Source organism: Eublepharis macularius, chromosome 2 (genome assembly GCF_028583425.1).
Source record: "Eublepharis macularius isolate TG4126 chromosome 2, MPM_Emac_v1.0, whole genome shotgun sequence".
Taxonomy (NCBI): Eukaryota; Metazoa; Chordata; class Lepidosauria; order Squamata; family Eublepharidae; genus Eublepharis; species Eublepharis macularius.
Window position 1 is genome coordinate 25746049 of NC_072791.1, and position 21538 is coordinate 25767586.

Below are 21538 nucleotides of genomic sequence, written 5' to 3' on the forward strand. Positions count from 1 at the left end.
GACTCACTGCATACATTGTTCACAAATTAAAGGCAGTCCCCCTTTCTTGCGTCATTAGCCCAAAAAACAATTTAGCATTAGTTCATTATTAAGACCACACGGCTTTAAACATTTTAATTCATGTATCCACCTCGCCTTCTTACGTAATAACACCTTCTGTGTCTGTTGGTTGCTCAGTGCTACAAACAAAACTGCCACTTTGAAATCAGTTTCCTGGTGCTTCTCCTCCAGGAAATGCTTCCCAAGAGGAGCCTCTACTACCTTATTCCTGATACGAGAAATATGCTCTAGTACTCGTGTCCGTGGGGATGAAAATCTGTGTGAGAAAGAGACGGCCCCGGTTGGGGGCGTCTGGATTCAATCACCATCAATCCGCTGGTCACATTGCAAACTGAAAGAAGAAAGTTGATATTTCAAGGCTATTTGTTGAACTGACTTACCTTGTACCTTGGAGTCATTACCTGTGGAGTTTATTACACAATATGTATTGACTATGAATTGTTGTTGCACATGAGAAATTGAGCACTTGCCACTTTAAATTGTTCTAGTACATTTTGGATACGCTTTTGACTTGGCGGGGTTTCCCCCCCCCCCTCATTTCTGTGCAATTTAGCTGGGTCTTGCCTTTTGTTACATATGCAAATCTGTGAGTCATGACCCCACCTGAAAGGTTAGGACTCCTACTGGTTTACCACCCACCTAGCTTACATGTGAATATCTCAGCAGGCCAGTAAATTTCATCTTGAACAGTGTTGTGAATCCCAGGCTGATAGTTGTAGAGGATTTCAGCATCTGTACTGTGACTACTTTGCCAGGACAAGATACAGAACTTTGTGGAACTGATTCAGGTTGTACCAGATCCATCATCTGAAAAATGGCACACCCCTGGAACTAGTTTCTGATAATGAGCAAGATTCTGGAGAGGGGGTGAGAATTAAGGGATTTTCCATAGTCAAATCACTATCTGCTGAAGCCACAAGTGGTTTTGCTACCTTCTCTCCATAGCAGGGATGCCATCAATTTTGCTGCAAAAGTGTTCAATATTCAGATTTACTGTGTATAGCTGTGATGTTAAGAAATGAGCTGGTTGCCAGGTGAATCAGCAGTGAATAATGCATCCCTGAAAACACTCTTGAGCCAAACAGACGAGCAGCCATTAACATCACTAAAGCCTACCTAACGTGTCCAGTTGGTTTGGAGAATACCTTTGGGCAGAAGTCCCCATTTTAAACGTCCATTTTAAAAGGATTCCTGTTAACACAGAGCTCTTACTTCTATCAGAGTTTATTTAATTATTATATTTAAACCATTTCCATGCTGCCTTTCCACCTAGTGAAGGGTCCCCAAGGTGGCAAGCATGAAAACACTAAAAGCTGGAACAGAGATTTTTGTTCTTCGGTGTGTGAAAAAGATCATGCCTCTCCTCTCACTTGCTTCTATCTCACCCCCCCCCCCAAAGAACTAGAACCATGAATTAAGCACAATATGAACTGCAGAATACTCTTGTGTCACTCACAATCAATCTGTTAAAGAGCAAGATCCAAATCCAATAGTACCTTAAAGAATAACTAGATTTCCAAAGTATAAGCTTTCCTTTCGTCAGACCCTTTGACTCTCAAAAGCTCGTACCTTGGAAATCTAGTTGGTCTTTCAGTTGCTATCGGACCTGGATCTTGCTCTTTGACTTCAGACTAATATGGCTTCCCACCCAAATAAATCTGTTAGTCTTATATATATGCCTCAAAACTCTGTTGTCCGGGAGAAGAGGCAAAGTACTAGGTGAACTCCTAAGCAAAGTAGCATTTGTTCGCCATCTAGTGGCAGTTAGACAGTTTCTTAGGACGCGCATTTTGAAAGAGCACCTCAAAGAACAGTGTATAAAGGATGGATGATGAAACAGAAGCCATTAAAGGGTGGATCTTTAAAAAGCAGAAGGAATTAGAGAAATTCATGGGCCATTAGTAACTATTAGTCATTGTAACTAAAGGGAACCTCTACAAATCAGAAGCAGTAAATCTCTGAGTACGGGCAACATCAAGGGAAGGCCTTGGCCTATAAACCCAGTTGTTGACCCTCCAGAGTACTCGGCCACTGTGTTAGACAGGATGCTGGACTAGATGGGCCACTGAACTGGTCCACTAAGGCTCTTACGTTCTTAAATTTTTATTTTTTGGTGAATATTAATTTCTCAGTCATTCACTCCCAGGCAGTTGCCATCTTCTGCCCTGTCCTCCCATCCAGTGATGAGTCTACTGCCGCACAAGAAATAGCCCTTTCCAAATCAGACCCATCCCTACTGCACCAAAGCATCCATGCCTACCAGGTTCTGAGGAAACAATAAGGAATTGCTGTTTTTAATGGCTGGTTTTTATGGTTTGTTGGCTAAATGACCTCTATGCTGTTTTTATCATTTGATAATATTCTATAAGCTACCTAGAACAGGAGTCTGGAGAGGTGCCACACACATTTCCTAAGAGTATGTGTGCTATCAAGTTGCAGCCACCCCACGGCTACCTCATAGGATTTTCAAGGCAAGAGACAAATATAAATGATTTGCCATTGCTTGCCTCTGTATAAGCAACCCTGGACTTCCTTGGTTTCCAATCCAAGTACTAGCCAGGGCCTTACTCAGGGCCTTTATATTCTGAGAGCTAACTAGATTGGGCTAGCCTGAGCCATTCAGGTCAGGGCTATTCCCTAAGTACTTAACAAGTAAGCATTGCTCTGCCTAACTCATAAGATGAACCTTCCTCTCTCCCAACTCTGGATAATGGGTGTGGGAGTTCTGAAATATATTTTCCCACCCTCATTATCACTTTCAGAAGGGCAATGCTTCCCCCGTTATGTCTTTGGTAATGGCAGCTGGTGGCCTGACACATAGGCTGAATCCATACTTACCGGCACAGCGCTAAGCAGGCAGAGTGAGAGCGTCTTTCTGGCGCGTTTTATGACATCATCGCACCACAAGAGCGGCATCATGGTGCAATGTCATAAAATGCGCCAGAAAGACGCTCTCACTCTGCCTGCTTAGCGCTGTGCCGGTAAGTGTGGATTCAGCCAGTCAGGGGGTATTGATAAGCTTTACCCTCTGTAAAATAGTGTACACATGCATACATACAAAGAGCTTTATTTCTTCCCAAAGAAATGGCAAATTGCCGCTCACTCATAGGGAAGGGAGGCTGTCCCAGCCACTGATCTGTCAAGGTTGCTCCTATCTGCATAGCTTGGAAAGCTCTGAGAAAACAGAGATTAGTTCTGTGGAGTAAAAAAAAAAATCAACGTTTTCATCCTTGTATAAAATGTTTCTGCTTCACCAACACTCAATGGAGCAGAAAATGCCACAAACATCATTAACTGAAATCATGTTCCTTCTGTGTCTGATAATACAGGAAAGGGGAAGCTTTAAGCCCACACGGCCTTGACGTGTTTTGATGTCCTTGTTTCCTTCCTCAGTCTGATGCATAACAACCATATTGGCCTTGACAGTCCTTTTTCTGGATTTCCTGTCTTTCCCTTTCCCCCTCACACTTAGTCAGGGCTTTCAGATTCTTTACAGACTTGATTTGCAGCTAATAAGAGTTTAAATGTCCAGACCATAGCGCAGCAGAAACACTGAAAGAACGTGAGACTGTTCTTCACAGAATAGCATTGTGATGTGTCTACATTTGGACAGGAAGGCCTTGCCCCAACATTTAGTCATAGTCTGCTGAGATCCGAAAGCCCATCTATATTACATGGGATTTATCGCAACTATGGCTGCTTGATTTCTACCTGCAGCCTGTTTACTCAACATTGCCTCCAAGGGTAAGACTGCCTTCTCACAGGTTACTCCCTGTCCCCTGCTTATGAGATCTGCTGGCTGGCTCTTCCCCCTCTGACACTCTGGAGCTGCTGGTTCCTCCATGTCCAAAATGTGCATGGTGTAGTGGTTAGTCTCAGCCTAGGTTCTGGGAGGCCCAGGTTCGAATCCTTATTTTGCCATGGAAGCTTGCTGGGTAACCTTGGGCCAGTCACACACTGGCTGTTTTCACACTGCTCACCTGATCGTGCAAAACTCCTGGAACAACATGCCTTCCTGGCACCATTTCCTGGCATGAAATTGTCCCAGGAAGGCACGCCGTTCCAGGAGTTTTGCGTGATCGGTAAGCAGTGTGAAAATGGCCACTCACAGCCTAACCTACTTCACAGGGTTGTTGTGAGGATAAATTGAGGAAAGGAGAATGATGTAAGCTGCTTTGGGTTCCCAAGGGGGAGAAAGGCAGGGTATAAATGAAGTCAAGTAAATTTCCCAGAATGCAGCCCCATTGCCAAACCCTGGCATCTGCACCCCCCCCCCCCCATTACTGCATATCAGATTCTGGCCCAACGATGTATGTATCCAACTAGGATGCACTCTCAGGGGGTCTATTTACGATTTGGCAACTCATGACAATCATATAGAAGAGCAGGAATTGGGGGTCGGGGATTAATCATTCATGTTCATATGAGGAAAAGTCTAGCTTGTTGTAATTCCTATCTCAACCTATTTCTTATAATGATCTTGTCCGAAAGCCATTCTGACTCTTGCTTAGTGTGTCACTTTGGAGGAAACTGTGAAATCTCAGCCAGCTGACTAAGGTCTTTACTGAGCATCTGCCTCACCCCTTTCAACCTTAGGCTTGGTCAAAAGTGTGAGCTTCTGGAATGAGGCAAAAGGGCTCTTGTTCCATAGCTTTTAGCTCGCCCAGCATGAGCCATGCTGATAGAACCAGCTACGGCCCAAATGCCCTTGTGGTTCATCACCTGCTTTACTGTAGGACTGTATCTTTTTATTTAAAATTGTATGTGTATTTTTGTTTTGGAGCGCCACTCTAGTGTGGTGTAAAGCAAGGTAAAACATTTAAAGAAATGAATACCTTTATACTTTCACTCAAGAATTTAAGAACCACAAAAATCCAGCCAGAATTGTAGGTGGTTAGTGAAGAGAGGGTTGTCTCGGTGGTGGCATCCCAAGTTTGGAGCCCTCCCCTCAAGGAGACTGACTTGGCACCACTGTTATCTCTTAGTGTCAGACTAAGTCCATCCTCTGCTCTTTTGATAGTAATTAAGGTTTATTGATACTGAATTTATCAGTTGTGGTTTCAGCAATGCAGTTAATAATGTTTGTAAGCTGCTCTGAGAACTTTTGAAGTGGAAAGGTAGATTTTTTTTTTACTACAATACGTAACTTGCCAAAATACTTGAAAATCAATCGACATGGGCAATTTGCAGAATCAGACCACTTTTGGTCTCCGATCCACCAATCATGAGTCTTGGTTTTCATTTACTGTTTTTTAAAAAAGGTTTCTTGCTCTACTTTACAGCTGTTGAAATAATCTTGAAATCATGAAGGCATCATTTGAAAGGCCCAATTACAAAAAGCAAGAAATAAGATGTTTTACTTGTGCAAAACCAGAATGAGATGCATGGCCAGTGTTAACTTTTTAAAAATATCTAGCTATCCAACATGACCATTCAGTTATTTATAATAGTTTCCCATTATACTTTCATCTCTTTGTAAAATAGCAAAGAATCATTGACCAAGATGCTGCTATTTTATTCACAGCATACTCCCTTCTGTTCATTCAATATTCACAATTCCTCAATCAAGATTTATTCATTTCATAAACTATTCACACCAGACAAAGGCATTAAAAAAAATTAAAGCAGGCCAGCCACCCAATGCTCCTATCCCACCTATTGTTCAGTCTCAGTGACATCTTCATGACTACATATCACTCCTGCATCTTCTTTGTGGGAACAGTTGTGCTTCCCGACATCTGCGTGTGAGCACTCCAGTAGGGTTTTCTCCCGGCCTGAGCACTGAACATCATCAAGAAGAATAGGAAGCGAACGTCCCTCCCCAAACTCTGCTTTCTTGGTTGCCCTGATCACAAAAGCATAGCCCAACTGGCGGCAAACAACCGCAGCTGCCTTGGAAGTCCACAAATCATCACACACGGTGCCCCACTCTCCGTTGATAAAGATTTCCACCCTCCCTTGGTGCTTCCCTTTCACGCTGCCATTCATTATTCGGACCGCACCATTCCGTGGCTGTGAGGGAGCAGTGGTTGGCTTGTTTTTCCTCCTCTGTCCTCGCCTTCCCCCAGTCCTTCCTCCTTTTCTGGGCTTTGGTGCTTTGGTTTTTGGAGCTGCAGTGGTCATCAGCACTCTGTTTTGGCTTCTTAGGAGAGTCAAGATTTGTTCCACCCAGTCTGGAGTTGTGACCCGAGGTGGTTCTGCTGTCACTTTGGCCCTTGCTGGAGTTCGAGTCGTGGTTTGTACTTTAGGACGTTGTGTTGATGTTTTTATTATAAGCTCTGAGTTGGAAAAATAGAGATACAAAAAATCACTACCTAGAAATGCAGGCACATCTTTTCGTGACTGGGATACTGAACTTTCAAAGAGGAAGTGGTAGCCAAGTTCTTACACTGCCAGCATTGGGTTTGGTTTTGTTTTTTTGCTGTGGTCTTCGTTACTGCTATAGACTGGCTATTAGCAGCTGGTAAGAACACTAGCTCTCTATTGTGCCAGATGCCATTTCATTCATTGGTGGCTACGATTGTGAGTGTTCGCAGCTTTATTCTTTCTGGTAATTGGAATATGCGTAGAGAGAGTAGAGTTGCCAAGGTAACGCACAAAACATTTTGTGCAATGGTGGTGGTGGGAGAAAAATTTTCCTTTTTAGTTTTTAAATGAGGCAGCTGAAAGCAAGGGCACAGGTATTCCCTCACTCCACCAAATACTAGAAACTTCCAGGGTTCCCTTTTCTCTTGTAAATTTTTATTCATCAAAACCCAACATTAAACAAATAGTTGCTCAAATCTGATGTTCGGTGTTAATAGTATATTTGGTATAGTGGTTAAGAGCGGCAAGACTCTAATTGCTCACTGTTGATACAGTAAAGGAACTGGAGACCCCTTGGTCGTCTTCTGGGTCTGTATTAGATCATTTCAGGCTGCTCTCCTGGGATGAAGTTGACAGGATCCTGCAAGGGATGAGGCCAACCACCTGTCCTCTGGACCCCTGTCCGTCCTGGCTGGTGAAGGCCAGCTCGGAGGGGCTACGGGACCATTTGGAGGCCACTGTTAACATCTCCCTGAGCTCTGGGGTTTTTCCTGGAGCGTTAAAGGAGGCGATGGTGCGGCCCCTCCTGAAAAAAACATCTTTGGACCCCACCGACCCGTCCAGTTACCGCCCAGTGTCGAACCTCCTGTTCCTGGACAAGGTGATTGAGTGGGCGGTGGTGGTACAACTGCAGGAATTCCTGAATGATGCTGTAGTCCTGGACCCATTCCAGTCTGGCTTCCATCCTGGCCATGGGACGGAGACGTCCTTGGTTGCCCTCACAGATGACCTTCGCAGGCATCTGGATCGAGGCGGGTCGGTGCTGCTTGTGTTACTCGATCTCACAGCAGCGTTTGACACGGTTGACTATGATTTGTTGGCCAGCCCCCTCGCCGACGTGGGAATTAGGGGACAGCCTTACAGTGGCTGGTCTCCTTTCTCCAGGGTCGGGGACAGAGGGTGGCACTCGGGGGAGATCTATTGCCCCGTCACCCTTTGGTGTGCGGGGTTCCGCAAGGGGCGATACTCTCCCCAATGTTATTTAACATCTACATGCGCCCCCTCACCCAGTTGGTGCAGAGGTTTGGGCTGGGCTGTCATCAATACACAGATGACACCCTGCTTTTTCTGTTGATGGACAGCCGGCCAGACACGGCCCCAGATAATCTGGCCAGAGCTCTGGAGGCTGTGATGGCATGGTTGAAACAGAGCAGGCTGAAATTGAGCCCGGTGAAGACGGAGGTCCAGCAGCTGGGATGGGGGCTGCCAGATGTTGGGATCCAGCTCCCTGCCCTGGATGGGACACCACTGGCAACTTTGCCAGTGGTGAAGAGTCTGGGCGTGCTCCTGGATGCCTCCCTGTCGATGGAGGCCCAGGTCACGGTGGTTGCCAAGTCTGCATTTTTCCATCTTTGTCAGATCAGGCAACTTGTCCCCTACCTGACGCCCCAGAACCTGGCTACAGTGACCCATGCAACGGTCACCTCCAGGCTAGATTACTGTAACTCACTCTACACTGGGCTACCCCTGGGCCTGATCTGGAAACTACAACTGGTCCAGAATGCGGCGGTGCAGGTCCTGACTGGTATATCCTACCAGTCACATATCTCACCTGTCCTGCACCAGCTGCACTGGCTTCTGGTTGAATTCCGAATCAGGTTCAAGGTGTTGGTTCTTACCTTTAAAGCCCTGAGCGGGTTGGGACAGGCATATCTTCAGGACTGCCTCTCCCTGTATGTTCCCCGGAGACCGCTTCGATCAGCGGATAAATGTTTACTGGTGGTCCGCAGCCCTAAGGAAGCCTGCCTCGCTTCAATCAGGGCCAGGGCCTTTTCAGTCTTGGCCCCAGCATGGTGGAATGCTCTGTCAATGGAGACCCGGGCCCAGCGGGACGTATTATCATTCCGCTGGACCTGTAAGACAGAGCTGTTCCGCCAGGCGTTTGGTGATTGAAGGGGGCGGTGCCATGTCGGCCTCCCACCTTTGGGGTGGGGGGTGGGGTTCTCCCCACCATTGCACTTGGTTAATTTATTTCATTATTGTTTAGTATGTTGATTTTAGTATTGTTGTTTTCTTGTTTTTATTGATTTTAACTTGTTCACCGCCCAGAGCACCTGAGGATGGGCGGTATATGAATTGAAATATAAATAAATAAAAAAATAATCTGGAGAACCAATTTGATTCCCCACTCCTCCACTTGAAGCCAGCTGGGTGACCTTGGGTCAGTCACAGCTTCTTGGAGCTCTCTCAGCCACACCCACCTCACAGGGTGATTGCCATGTGGATAATAATAACACACTTGGTAAATTGCTCGGAGTGAGTGTTAAGTTGTCCTGAAGGGTGGTATATAAACTGAATGTTGTTGTTGTTGTTATTATAATGGACATGTCTCAATTCATGTGACACATTTTAAATTACTTTTTTGAGCAATTAGAAGAAACATTAACTGTAGATGTTTCTTATCACAAACATTCATTGCAAGTCATTTCTTCTTGTTTTCAAATTTTTTACAAAAATACATTCACAAATTCCATTCCACACCACAGGCTATACAGACTGCTCAGTATTTTAATAATCTTTACAAGGATAAATACCTAGCTATATTCTGTAAAATGACACCACCTGCACAACTAATTATCTGCAGTCTTGTGTCTAAATAATCCACCTCACAGGATTGTTGTGCACAAAAAATTAGAAGGGTGGCACCCTGTAAGCTATCCTGAGCTCTTTGGAGACAGAGCAGAATAAAATGAAATGTAATGAATAATAATTAAAATTATTTCACCAATCACTGCCCTGTTATGATAAGCAATTTTCATCAATGTTGACATTCATGCAATGTTTTAGTTGAGAGACATTATTATAATTGCTATAGCAGGCAAGTGTGCTTATAACCTTGAAAGCCTCGTGGTAAATTAAGAGCCTGTTGACTTCCTCGGATTTTTATTATTCGTTTTTAAAATGCTTCTACCTCCATTTTCTCCCAACAAGCAGGAGCCAAGGAGTCATGCCCTATGTCTAGTATTTTCAAAGCTGTTGAGAGCACTTATACTTCTGCTGAATTTTTTCCCCACTCATTCTGGAGTTTTTGTACATTATCTCCAAAGAGATGCCAGGGATAAAACAGTTTACTTGTGTGAATATGATCCTGTTTGCCACGAACGAGTAAATTTTCTCACAGGTAGGCATGCCAGCATACCACATGAGGCCACAAGTTGGACGCGAATGAAATTTCTTGCAAAGTTCTGACCTCCCAAATCATCTCTTTGGCTTGTATTCCCAACAGCCTACTCTCTTGAAAACCCTATGGCAGCCACAATTTTAGCCCCCCATGTAAACCTGCCATGTAAGTATTCTTTAACAGAATAGGCTTAATACTTACTTTCCTTTCCAACAAACTTGACGAGTTTACTTTTTGTTTTTACTGGTAGAGGCTCAATACGACATTTGCCAGGTGGTGCTCTCCTGATAAAACCAAGAACACACGGAGAGGAAAAACAGAAGGGGAGGGAAACAATCGTGAGAAGGAAGATTACACCTTGCTGAACAACAGAAAGACCTAACTTTCTCCCATCTATCAGAAATCCCAAATGTTTACAAGCAAAAGTGCTCCATGTCTTACCGGGAGGTGTCAATTATTTTGTAAACTACTCCATTAGGAGCGGTAGCGCTTGGTATTCCAGTTGACATGAAATACAGTTCCCCTTCAAGAAGAAGAAAAAAGCAGGCATGAATCATCTGCAGGCATCCAAAAGTGCTCCAATGAACAAAGAAACTAATTTGGCATCACAGGGCAGCACATTAACCTTGCCATCCTAAACAGAATTTCCTTCTTTTAAGTCCACTGCCTTCAAAAGACCTAGGAGCATATAATTCATGCTTAGGATTGCACAGTACATCTGCCAGAAACAATCCTTTAAAAAAAAGCTTTAAAGCAATTCCCAGTACATTAACTAGCTCACCCATGAAATTAATAATATACAGACTTCCGCTGTGACCCTAAAATAGCTACTTGGAAGCAAGTGCCACACCGATGAGTGGGATGTCTCCACATAAATATCTACAGGACTGTAGAATTTATTATTATTAATGTTATTTATAGTTTGCCTTTCTCACTGGGACTCAAATATGATCTATATTCTGTACAAGGGAGATAATCAGGGCTCATTTCGAGGGGGAACGCACAGGAACGCAGTTCCTGTCACATGTCAGGTAGCCCCGCCCACCTGACTCTTGGCCATTTTGGGCCTGTTTCTGCCTGAATTGAACAAATGTTTCATATGAACTGGATAACAAATAAACAATGCATTTTTTACAAGTTGTGTCAAAATCATTACAGTCAAGTGACATAACGTCTTAATTAAATCTTCTTCAAATGAAAAAAAAACCCTTTTACACATGGCCGACATTTGAAGATGTCCAAGTGGGTCCTACCTAATGATCCAAATCTTTGTAGTGTCACTAAATTAGGCATTGCCTAAATTATGCCTCAATTATTGCAATGTGTTGCTTATCACAGTGTTATTAAGATTAATACTTGATTTTATTTACCATGCTGATATCTCACTCTTCCTCCAAGAATCCCAGAGTGGCATATCTAAGATGCTCACACTATATCCTCACAATTTTGTGAAGGCTGGGCTGAGAAAGTGCAGCTGGCAAAGGTTGAGCTGGGTTTTAAATTTGGCTCTCCCCTCTGAAACCGCCTTATACTGAGCGAGATAATTGGTTCACCAAGATCACTGCCGCTACTTTGGTTAGCAGCTGTTCTCGGGGATTTCAGGCCCTTTAACATACCAAGAAAGTTCCCTGTAGAATGCTCTCCTGAAGGGCCCCTAGCAGACTTGACTGCAGCAATGAAAGTCTAAGCAGTAAGCAAGCCTACTCTAATCCCAGTCTGCTCTTAGCCTTTGCCAATACCCAAGATCATTTTACCTGCCATTCCCATACTCAAGGCAGATGCTCTAATACTCAACCTATATGGGAAAAACATGGTAATGGTTTATAAAATAATGGTACAAATCTTTCCAGCATTTCCCCTCTCCCCAGCAGTCCTTTCTAGCCCTGGGAAAATTTATTCCCAGGGTTGCATGACTGATGTCATGCAACCGTGTCGGTCAAGAAGGTACAGTGGGGAGAGGACTAAATTGCCCTCTCTTCTATCAGTGAGGTGCTGGGGGGACTGGTTCATGTGAAAGATCTGTGATCATCAGTTCCTTGCACAGGCAGAGAGCAGATCAAACTCTGAGTATGGTGTGAAGAAAGTGGGTACAGAACTAGAGGAAGATCATTCATCATGGTGACTGGTGCTTGGGCAGCTTCCAGTCTTCCATTCATTATACCATACCAGCTATCAACCACAGTGTTATATTTATCATATCCTTTACAGATGCTCCTTGACTTGACACTCTCATCCCCACACAGCAAAGAACAGCTGTTTGCTATTCCAATGGCATTTCCTTTATAAAAGAATGGTCCATCCAGATATTTTCCAATTCAAAAAAGGAGATGCCAAAGATTGCAGTTATCAGATCATTGCATTAATCTCCCGTGCAAGCAAAGTGATACTCAAAATTTTACAATAAAGATTCATACCATTTAGGGAACAAGAAATGCCAGCCATTCAAGCGGGACAAAGAAACGGAAATTGTTTAAAGATTTTCTATTTCTTGGCTCAATCATCAACCAAAAGAAAGACTGCAACTAAGAAATCATACAGAGACTGAGACTTGGAAAGGAAGCCATGAAGGAACTAGAAAAGATCTTTAAGGTAAGTAAGTGTCACCGGGGACCAAGATCCAGGTAATTCATGCTATGGTGTTCCCCATCAATATATATGGATATAAAAAGTTCGACAATGAAGGAAGATGACAGGAAGAAAATTAATTCCCTTGAAATGTGGTGCTGGAGGCGAGTTTTTCAGATTAATGGACAGCAAAAAGACAAATAAGTTGGTTATAGATAAAATCAAGCCTGAATTCTCATTAGAAGATAAAATGATGAAACTGATGCTATTGTACTTTGGTCACATCATGAGAAAACCAGACTCTCTGGAAAAGTCAATAATGCTAGGAAAAGTGGAAGCAGTAGGAAAAGAGGAAGGCCCAAAGCAAGATGGCCAGAGTCAATAAAAGAAACTATGTCCTCCAGTTTGCAAGACTGGAGCAGGGCTGTCAATAACAGGACATTCTGGAGGTCATTACTTCATAGAGCAGCCAAACATCAGAAGTAACTCGACAACACGTAATACACACACCATACGTACTATCTATTGCTGTATGTACTGTCCTAATATGTAATTTCTGCATTGTTTAACATGTCATGTGAATACTTGGGATTCATTTCAGCTCTGTTTCAGATTTTTGCAATCCTAACTGCATTTCTTACTGGATGTCCCACCCTCTTGATTGCACTGATAAACAGTGTAATCTGCCTTGAGTCTCAGTGAAAAAAGTGGCTGATTAATAATGTACATAACAAAATAATAAACCCCTTGACAATAGGGAATGGCTATTGTCTTCCTGTGACTGCCCAGAGGCATTTGAACACTTGCTGTTTGAAAGAAGAATGCTAGACTGCACAGAACTTGCTCTGCCCAAACAAGGCAACTCTTATATTCTTATTGTGGGGATAATCCATTTATGTGACCTTCAGGCTCAAATGTGCAGTGAGGAACAGGGACCACAGGGTAAAGTATGAATTCTGAGATAGATAATAGTGTGCTCGTCCAAAAGTTTGAGAACCTCAGCCATACATCTTATTAAGCAGCTCAATGATTACCTGCCTCATCTTCAGCAAAAGAGATGATGTACTGATAGTAATTATTGATAAGCCCAGGAAACATGCAGGTTTGTCCTACTCCCATGCATATTTCATTGTATTGCCATTCTCTAGTGACACGGTTCTCCTTCAAGGACATCAGACGTCTGCAAGGCAAAATGCAAACAGAAAGCAATTCACTGGTACCAAACAACCAAAAAACGTAATTGTGAACACCTTTCTCCAACCAGGACTGTTAAACAGGCATTTCTTCCTTCTTCCAAGATACTAGACGGCACCACAATGCATTATATACCATATAGAGAGCTACATTCATTAGCCAGGTTAATATAAACCTATCTTGAGTCATTAACCCAATTTGCAATTAAATTGAATAAACGGCAAAAAAACAGCTATCAGACTATAATCCGTATTCTACTAGATTAAAAACTGGACGTATTTCTTTTTCAAAATGTTATTTTCAGTCCTGAAGTGCTACTGCCACCTTAGCCACAAGGACTTGAAACTTAATTTTTAAAAGAAATTAAATTGGAACTGGATTCCCAGGATTTTAACAAAAGCACGAGCCATCCTTCTGTGCCTTTGGAACCTGTGCAAAGCCTATGGATTGTACATTGGCCCATTCCGCATGACACACTTTAAGCTGGTGCTTCTGAGTATTCACGCCAATCAGTGCTGGATCAGCTTGAGCTCCTGGCATTCTTCACTGCATGACTTCGAGACGATTTGGTGTCTGCTTTTTCATGACAGACAAGTTGAAATGTGTCTGTTTGAAACCACCTTTTGTGGGGGCTGGAGCCGGTATCACTTTAAAAAAAAATCAGCGCATGCATCATAGTGTTGCTATGTTGGAAGCCAGTGTGTCCATCATCCCCCTCCTTTTCCCTGTTCCTGTATCGGCTGACTGGGGAGACCCATGCCCACCATATTTTGTTTTTTGAATTGACATTGGAGTTCTGGGGGGGAACTTATGAAGTACTTTTCGAGCTTGTTCACTAGCTGCTAGCAGATTGCTCTGGTGTGGTTTGAATTGTCTGCTTGGCACAAAACGGCACCTGTCTGCCAGAGCAAAATGTTAAAATGCTGCTGCCCAAACAAAACGGCTCTCTCATTGGCCACCTCACGTGACATGACCATGTTCTGGGATAGGGAAAGCGGATTCTTGAGGTGAGTCTCCATCCCCATTTTCCAAACCATCGTGAACACGAGCCCTGTTTGTCAAGAAAGGAAATAAAAAATTAAATCCAAGAAGTGATCAGTGGGGAATGTGGATTGCCATCAGGGAGCAGGATGGACATTGTGCTTAAAGGGGTGGAATGCACAAATGTTACAGCATTGCAACTCTGCCCTAATTTTAAGAAGGGGAGGGGGGTTGGATGCTCAGTTGCTTGAGATTTGTTTCAGGCTTCTCCTAACCCCAAAGAGTCAGTCAGATAATAAAAATATAATTTGCATGCACAGTTTGCAAGGTTATGAATTTGCAGTCTTGATTTCACAATAAAGCTGTAGGAGAAAGGATGTCACGGTGTTAACGACCTTTCCCTTGTTTAGAAACAAATAAATAAAGAGGGGATGTGTGGAGAGCTGGGGGAGGTGGCGGTTTCCATTGGGTGGCCAACCAGGGAAAGAAAAGGCCGGGGGAGAGAAGCAGTACAGTACTAAGAATTCTAAACCTGTCTAAGATGCATCAATGGCGACTCAACAACGGCTTTAAAAAAAGTCGCTCTATGCATACAGGGAAAAACATCAGAGAAAGTTCGATTCTGCATCTCATGCCTCCTCGAGACAGGCAGAATGGAATCTGAATCACCATAAACTGACTGAGCAAAATGGGCCATTGTTTAATCTGGTTATATATTAAAGTTTAACAGGAACTTTAAAATTAAGGCGCACACAAGTTACAGGACTGGAAATAACAGTTACTGCTGGAAAGTTCATCTGTACCTGGAAGAAATGTGTTTTTTTCTAAATGTACTCCATCTTATCAAGGAAATCAATCATGGAATATTAAAAATACAAGGAAAATGCACCAAAGCAATGCTCTACCTACTGAAATCCAGTTTGTACAGTCACAACAGGACAAAGTCATGACAAGTTAACATTCCTTGTAATTTACCATAACAAAACTTGCTTTGTAACAAAAAAGCATCAAACCTTGCTAAGATATCCAATCAGTTTCAAAGCGCAGCCGTGTTATTTGTATGAACTTATGCTATTGTTACATTCTCATAGCAGTATGCTTCTATGAAGCAAGGACATAAACGCAATGGGCTATATGAGGGGTCAGCTGTGATAAAACATCTGGCACTCAGTGCAATGCCAGCATGCAGCGGCAACAGATCGGTAGCGGTTAGACTGCACAAGCATTTCCCTCTCACACTGAGAACCAACTATTTCAGCTGGAGTTATTGATTGCTCACCTAATGGCCAGTCTGCAGTCACTTACCCACTCATAAAATCACCAAATATGTACAGCCCATTCAAGTTTGGAGACTCACAACCCCGATAGACATAGCCTCCTGTAACTGATTTCCCCATTTTGTGTGGGTAAGCATATATTGGGAGCACGTCATCTGCAAAGGGGAAAAGATAACATCACCCTTGTGGGATGCAAAGTCACTATTTCAGATCATATATTGTAGTCTTATGACATATCGTTGCAGATGGCTAGCAGGTGTACCATGGAATTCTCCATTTCTTCTTCCAGAGACATCTCCAGGAGGCGACCATTTATTTCCAAGGATACTATAAAGGCAACTTTTTTCTCACTGTAGGGCTGCTGTGGGGTGAAATGGCCAGAGCTAGCATCTATTTCGCTCTCTGTACGCGGAAAGCTGATGCCTCCTGCTCCAATGAAGTAGAGGGAAGCTAGACTGGCTCTCTGCTCTAGAGGAAAGATGCTCTCAGTAAGAAGGATGTGGGCTCCAGGATTCACATCGCTGGGCACCATGGAGCTCATGGGAGTAACACTGGGGGACAGTGGACTAGAGTACTGGACTAGAGATGGGAAAAGCTAGGTTCAGTTCCCACTCACTAGGTAACCTTGGGCCAGTCAGTCTCTCTCCCCCCCCCCTCTCAGCGTAGCCTCCCATATAGGATTGCTGTGAGGATAAAATGGTAGAGGAAAGAACAACAAATGCTGCCCTAAGCTGGCTTGGAGTAAAAATATGAAACATACTTCTGAAGGCAGACCTGTCTCTTGAGCAGTTCCACAATTCTTTCTCTTGAGGATTCTCTTTTATAAAATATTGCAACTGCCGCTGGCTTCAGTGTGACTGGAAATCCAGAGGGGACAGAGAAGGAGTTCTCTGAACCCCTTTCCCCCCCTAGCCATTTTCTCCCTCAGAATCTCAAGTACACATAGCCGCTTTTTCTCCCCCCAACTGACAATAGACCTTTCCTTTTCCTATCTTTTATCTCTTCGGACAGAAAAGCTGGTTGGGGTGGGAAGTGATTTTCAGTAGACAAACAGGTGTGAAGGAAAGAGGTTAAACTACCCCCTTTCTCCTCACCGGCCTGCTATTCTATGGAACTATCTGTAGCAGCTTTATTTGATAACAGACAGCCTTCTAGGAAAGAATCCTGGAACATCACGTATAGTTCCACTTTCAGGGATTATGAATCATCTGAAGTACTTCAGTGCTGCAGGCTAAGAGGAAGATGTCGATCTGAAAATGACTCATATTGGTCCTTGAGGTGGAGAAGAAAGGTTATGTGGGGTCTCTGCCGGGATGGGTCTTGGGGATGTGTTGAAAAATTACAAGGGGTAAGCATCTGGGGGATATGGATGTACCAAATAGAGACTTAACAGTACGAAACAGAGATCTGAGCACAGAATCAATTTTTCACATAATCCTTTCTGAATTAAGAGGTATCAAGAGGGTGGCAGCTCCACCCCTAGTCCCGCCTACTCCAGAGAGGCCTCCAGCAAGTACTGCTGAGGCAGGTGGCTTGACCAGGAGCTGTGGGGAAAAGAAAAAGTGTGAGGCCATGCCCAGAGGTGCCTCAGGAGTAGAGATGGGCATGAACCAGAAAAAAAATGAACCATGTGGTTCGTGGTTCATCAAATTTCACAAACCATGAACCACGAGCTTTCATGAACCTGCCCCTGGTTTGCGAACCAGTTCGTTTGGTTCGTGAAAACGTCACATCCATGTCAGAAAATCATCACTTCCGGGTCAGCAGATGGTCTACAGGAATTCCATCCCCTGTTGCCTAGGAAACTGATTGATCAGCACGAGGCTGTCTGCAGTGATGAACCAAAAAACAAACCACACAAACCAGCCTAAAGTTCGTGGCAGTTCGTCAGAAATGGGATCTGACGAACCGCTGGTTCGCGAACCACAAACCAGCCTGGTTCATCATGAATTTTGGTTCGCATTTTGGTTTGTGCCCATCTCTGCTCAGGAGCAGTCTCTGAGCCTTGCGTCAGGAGCCTTGCCTCTCTGAACTATGATTCAGGAGAGAGGCAGGGCTCAGTTAGACAGCAGACTGCACCTAGAAACAGGCCAGCAGCAGCTGGGACTTTCTGGAGCCTGGGCAGACAGGAAGAGCAGCCTCTTAAAACCTCTGAGGAGAGCAGGGCAGAAGAAGGGAAGGCCGAGCCAGGAAAGCCATTGGCTCAAATTCCCTTCACTCTCCTTTGACCCACACCTGAGGTGAGGGCATTGAGGGAGTCCAGGGTCAGTCCACCCCCAGTCAATTCTTTATTAGGTCAGCCCAGGGAGAGCCAAGGAGGAAAGACCAGACCTCTCCAAAAAGGCCAGTGGAGAGAAAGATGAGAGAGAGAGAGGAACAGGGTGTGACAGAACCCCCCTCCCTCCTTTTTGTAATCTATGGATGCTGAATTAGAAAGGCTGATTCGGTAGGGCCAATCTTTATTCTAATCCTACAAGACCAGGTCCTTGTTCCACTGGGAATTCCCAATTCCACTGGGAATTAATGGCTCATAGAAAAATATGGACCTATTACACAGTGTTTTAGCTCACCATAGATTATTTGTTCCTCTGCCTATAATGCCCATAGTGAACAAGTCTCCAGTTCACCAAGAGCAAGGCAAGTCTCTAGAAAGGTCACATATACATTTCTATGTTAATAAATATGACAGAAAACAGGGGGGAGGGGTTGGTTCATTGCAAAGAAATCAGATGTTTCAAACTCTGCATGAACAAGAAGCCACTGCAGGCAGAGAAGTGGGGGGCGGACCGCAGTGAACAGGACAACGTATACGCTAGTCCTTAGTAAGACATGAACTGATAAGCATCAGGTATATAGTCAAGTGACATATGCAATTGTGCCTCAACAACCAAGCCCACTGCACAGAAAAGGCTGGTATCCATGCCACTTCCTGTGACAGGAGAACAAAAATTCTAATTCAATATGCCCAAACAGCCTCCCAGCAATTTTATTCCACACTTTAGCTTTTCAATTGGTTTTCTGTGAACAGGGGCTTTAAATTAAATGCATTTTAATTTGGTTAAAAGTAGAAGGACGGAAGAAAACTGCAACACTGGTGGTTATGAACTTCGGCAGATAGACATACGTGATATTTATCCTCTTCCAATAAGTCTATGCCAACTCACGGCAGACAAAAACCCAGCTTGAAGTCTAGACCTTAAGTCTACACCCAACCTGGCTGGAGAGATTCTGGCGCACACCAGTACTGAAGTGTGACTATATTGCCTGGTCCAAAATTTAACCATCTAGTGTTTGTACTGAGAACAGGTGACACACTATTTGTTTTCGAAACATTATAAATGCACTCCATATTTGAGAACTAAAAAAGCAAAGTTGCTTTTTACAACCCGGCAGCAGCATGGCTAATCTATGCACCGGTTTAATAACTCAGAGAACGCTATGTTTAATGACCCTAAGGCTATGAGCGCAAGCACTCTTGAAAGTAAGCGCCAGGAAAATCCATGAGTCTTTCAAGTGAATTGGGCGTTGGTACCTTTTCTTTTTGCATTATGGTTACAAACACGTACACCAAACCATCAATATCTGAGGGGGGAAACCCAAGAAAAAACCCATTAGTCTGTGTGCCTCTATGGGTCTGCATTAAATAAAAATTTGTACAGCAGAGCTGACACTGTGCCTTCGGCGTATTTGTTCAACCCGTAAAGCAACTGCTATGAAAAGCTGGCACCCTGGGCCATCATTAGCAGGACATTTGGCTAAGAAATGAAACAGCAGGGGCAGCGCAAGAGCCCAGCTTCATTTTCCACTGCTTATTCTTCACATAATTTAAAAAGCAGCCATCATCTTTCAATGTATTCTGCAACTCAGGTTCCCTTCTGGCTGAACACTTTGAGTGGAAAGTCTAAGCTAAGTCTACGACTTCTGATTCACTGATTATGATGCTCTGCCAGTTGCTCAATAGTCACCTGTTTTTGCAGGCTCACGCAGGCGGTTGAAATGGGAGGCTTACAAAAACCCCTTGTGGGCCCCCCAAACGCAGCTGGTGGACTGCGCCCAGCTTGGGAAGTCATAATTTGTACAGGCCTTGTTCTAAGTTCAAAAGAGATGTTTACAAATAAGCACTCACATTGTCATGCATACAAGCTAATAATGGCAGCGCCGTCATAAAAACAATCCATTATGCAGTCCATTTATTCAGAACACATAATTACCTAATGAGGAATTGGTGCAGAGCTTTTTGTCGTAACAACTGAACCCTTCTCTTGCTCTCCAGCCGTAATTTTTCCCTTTCTCCACAAGGTCAATTTCCTCAAATTTATTTTGCCCTACATCACCGCAAAAAAGCCGGCCTTTCCCTTCCTTTGTGTTGGGGTCACCCCTATCAAAAGAGCAGCGCCACATATTCCTCGCTCCGTAAGCATAGACTTCAGGTCGAGCTTCAGGATCGTTAACAAAAGGATTGTCAGGAGGAATCCGGTAGAGAGGCCCGCGGTCGTTATTGTCTACATTGATCCGGAGCACTTTGCCAAGGAGCGTTGACCTGTAGGGCACACAAAACACAGAAAAAGCATCCTGTTAATCTATTGATTTCTATGCCATACATTTTTATTTCATCCTTCCTTCAGGGAGCTCAGAGTGGCTCACGTGACTCTTTCCTCCAACTCATCCTCACAAGTCATGAGAGAGAGCTGCAGGTGACAAAGAGCAATTGGCTCAAAGTCAGCCAGTGAGCTTCACAGCAGAGTTGGGATTTCAACACAAGACTCTCCAGTCTAGTCTGACACACTAACCACTATACCACACTGATTCTCCCAACATATTCCAGATGATAAACACAGTTGCTTCTTAAGACTTCTTGGGCGTTCATCTACATTAGTTTCTGTTTCTAGGCTTTGAGAAGTACAAGAAATACTACTAAACAATGGGAGGAGGGAACAGATGTGGCAAGCATTTTTTTAAAAAATCCTACAAACTGGGATTCCTTGTGTGGACCGTAAAAGGGGATCTTCTCTATGCTGCATGTGGGACTGATTAGGCAATGGAAGACCAGGCTGGGTGATTTACCCCTTTCAAGGGAACTGTGCCAGTAAGCCAGTGTTACCAATTTATAGTAACAACAAGAGAATGACTGAAAATCTCTGTTGCCTGCTCTTCCTTACATGATGGCAACTGAGCCAGCCATAAACTTTTATTTTCCTAGTTTGCTATTCTTCAACATAAAACAATACACTGAATACAATATAAAACTGCATGTCTGTAAATATGTAAATTTATAGAAAAAATATAGATAAAAATACAAAAATATAGATAAAATCCAATCAACCATAGAAAGAAAGATCAAGCTGGATACACAAAATCGTACAGTGTGCAAGACAGCACAGTTGCATTTCAGCTACAATCAGACAGGCAATGTTGAATCCTGGCTTCAACTGTTAAGCACAGAACTTAATTTTTTTTAAGTCTGACATTGAAACCTAAATCATAATTAAATGACATTTTAAGAAGCCAGAACAAATGATTTCATAGCCAGACTTCAATGCCATACCACTCTATTCCCATTTTCAGAAGAGCATAGTTCAAAAAAAATCCTATACATTCCAAATCAACGCTGGTAAGCAATTATTTTCTCAAAATCCTAGTTCCATCCACCCTGAAATGCTAACATCAGTCTGTAGTTGGGCAAAACTTTGGTTAAGCATCCAGTCTTAATAAATCACAGCTTGAAGGAATAATTTTTTGAAAAATACTTGTGAGG

At 43.5% G+C, this 21538-nt stretch overlaps 1 protein-coding gene across 1 annotated transcript in view; it reads right to left on the reverse strand.

Annotated features, from left to right (window-relative positions):
• Positions 1-5598: 5598 nt before the first annotated feature.
• HHIPL1 (HHIP like 1) overlaps positions 5599-21538 on the reverse strand; it is a 42539-nt gene continuing 26599 nt past the window's right edge. Inside the window, exons 4-9 of the mRNA XM_054969864.1 lie at positions 19995-20323; positions 15812-15938; positions 13366-13511; positions 10208-10289; positions 9968-10050; positions 5599-6338 (exon numbers count right to left, since the gene is read on the reverse strand). Coding sequence (XP_054825839.1) covers positions 5716-6338; positions 9968-10050; positions 10208-10289; positions 13366-13511; positions 15812-15938; positions 19995-20323 — 1390 coding nt within the window. The 3' untranslated portion in view covers positions 5599-5715. The remainder of the gene's footprint in view (positions 6339-9967; positions 10051-10207; positions 10290-13365; positions 13512-15811; positions 15939-19994; positions 20324-21538) is intronic.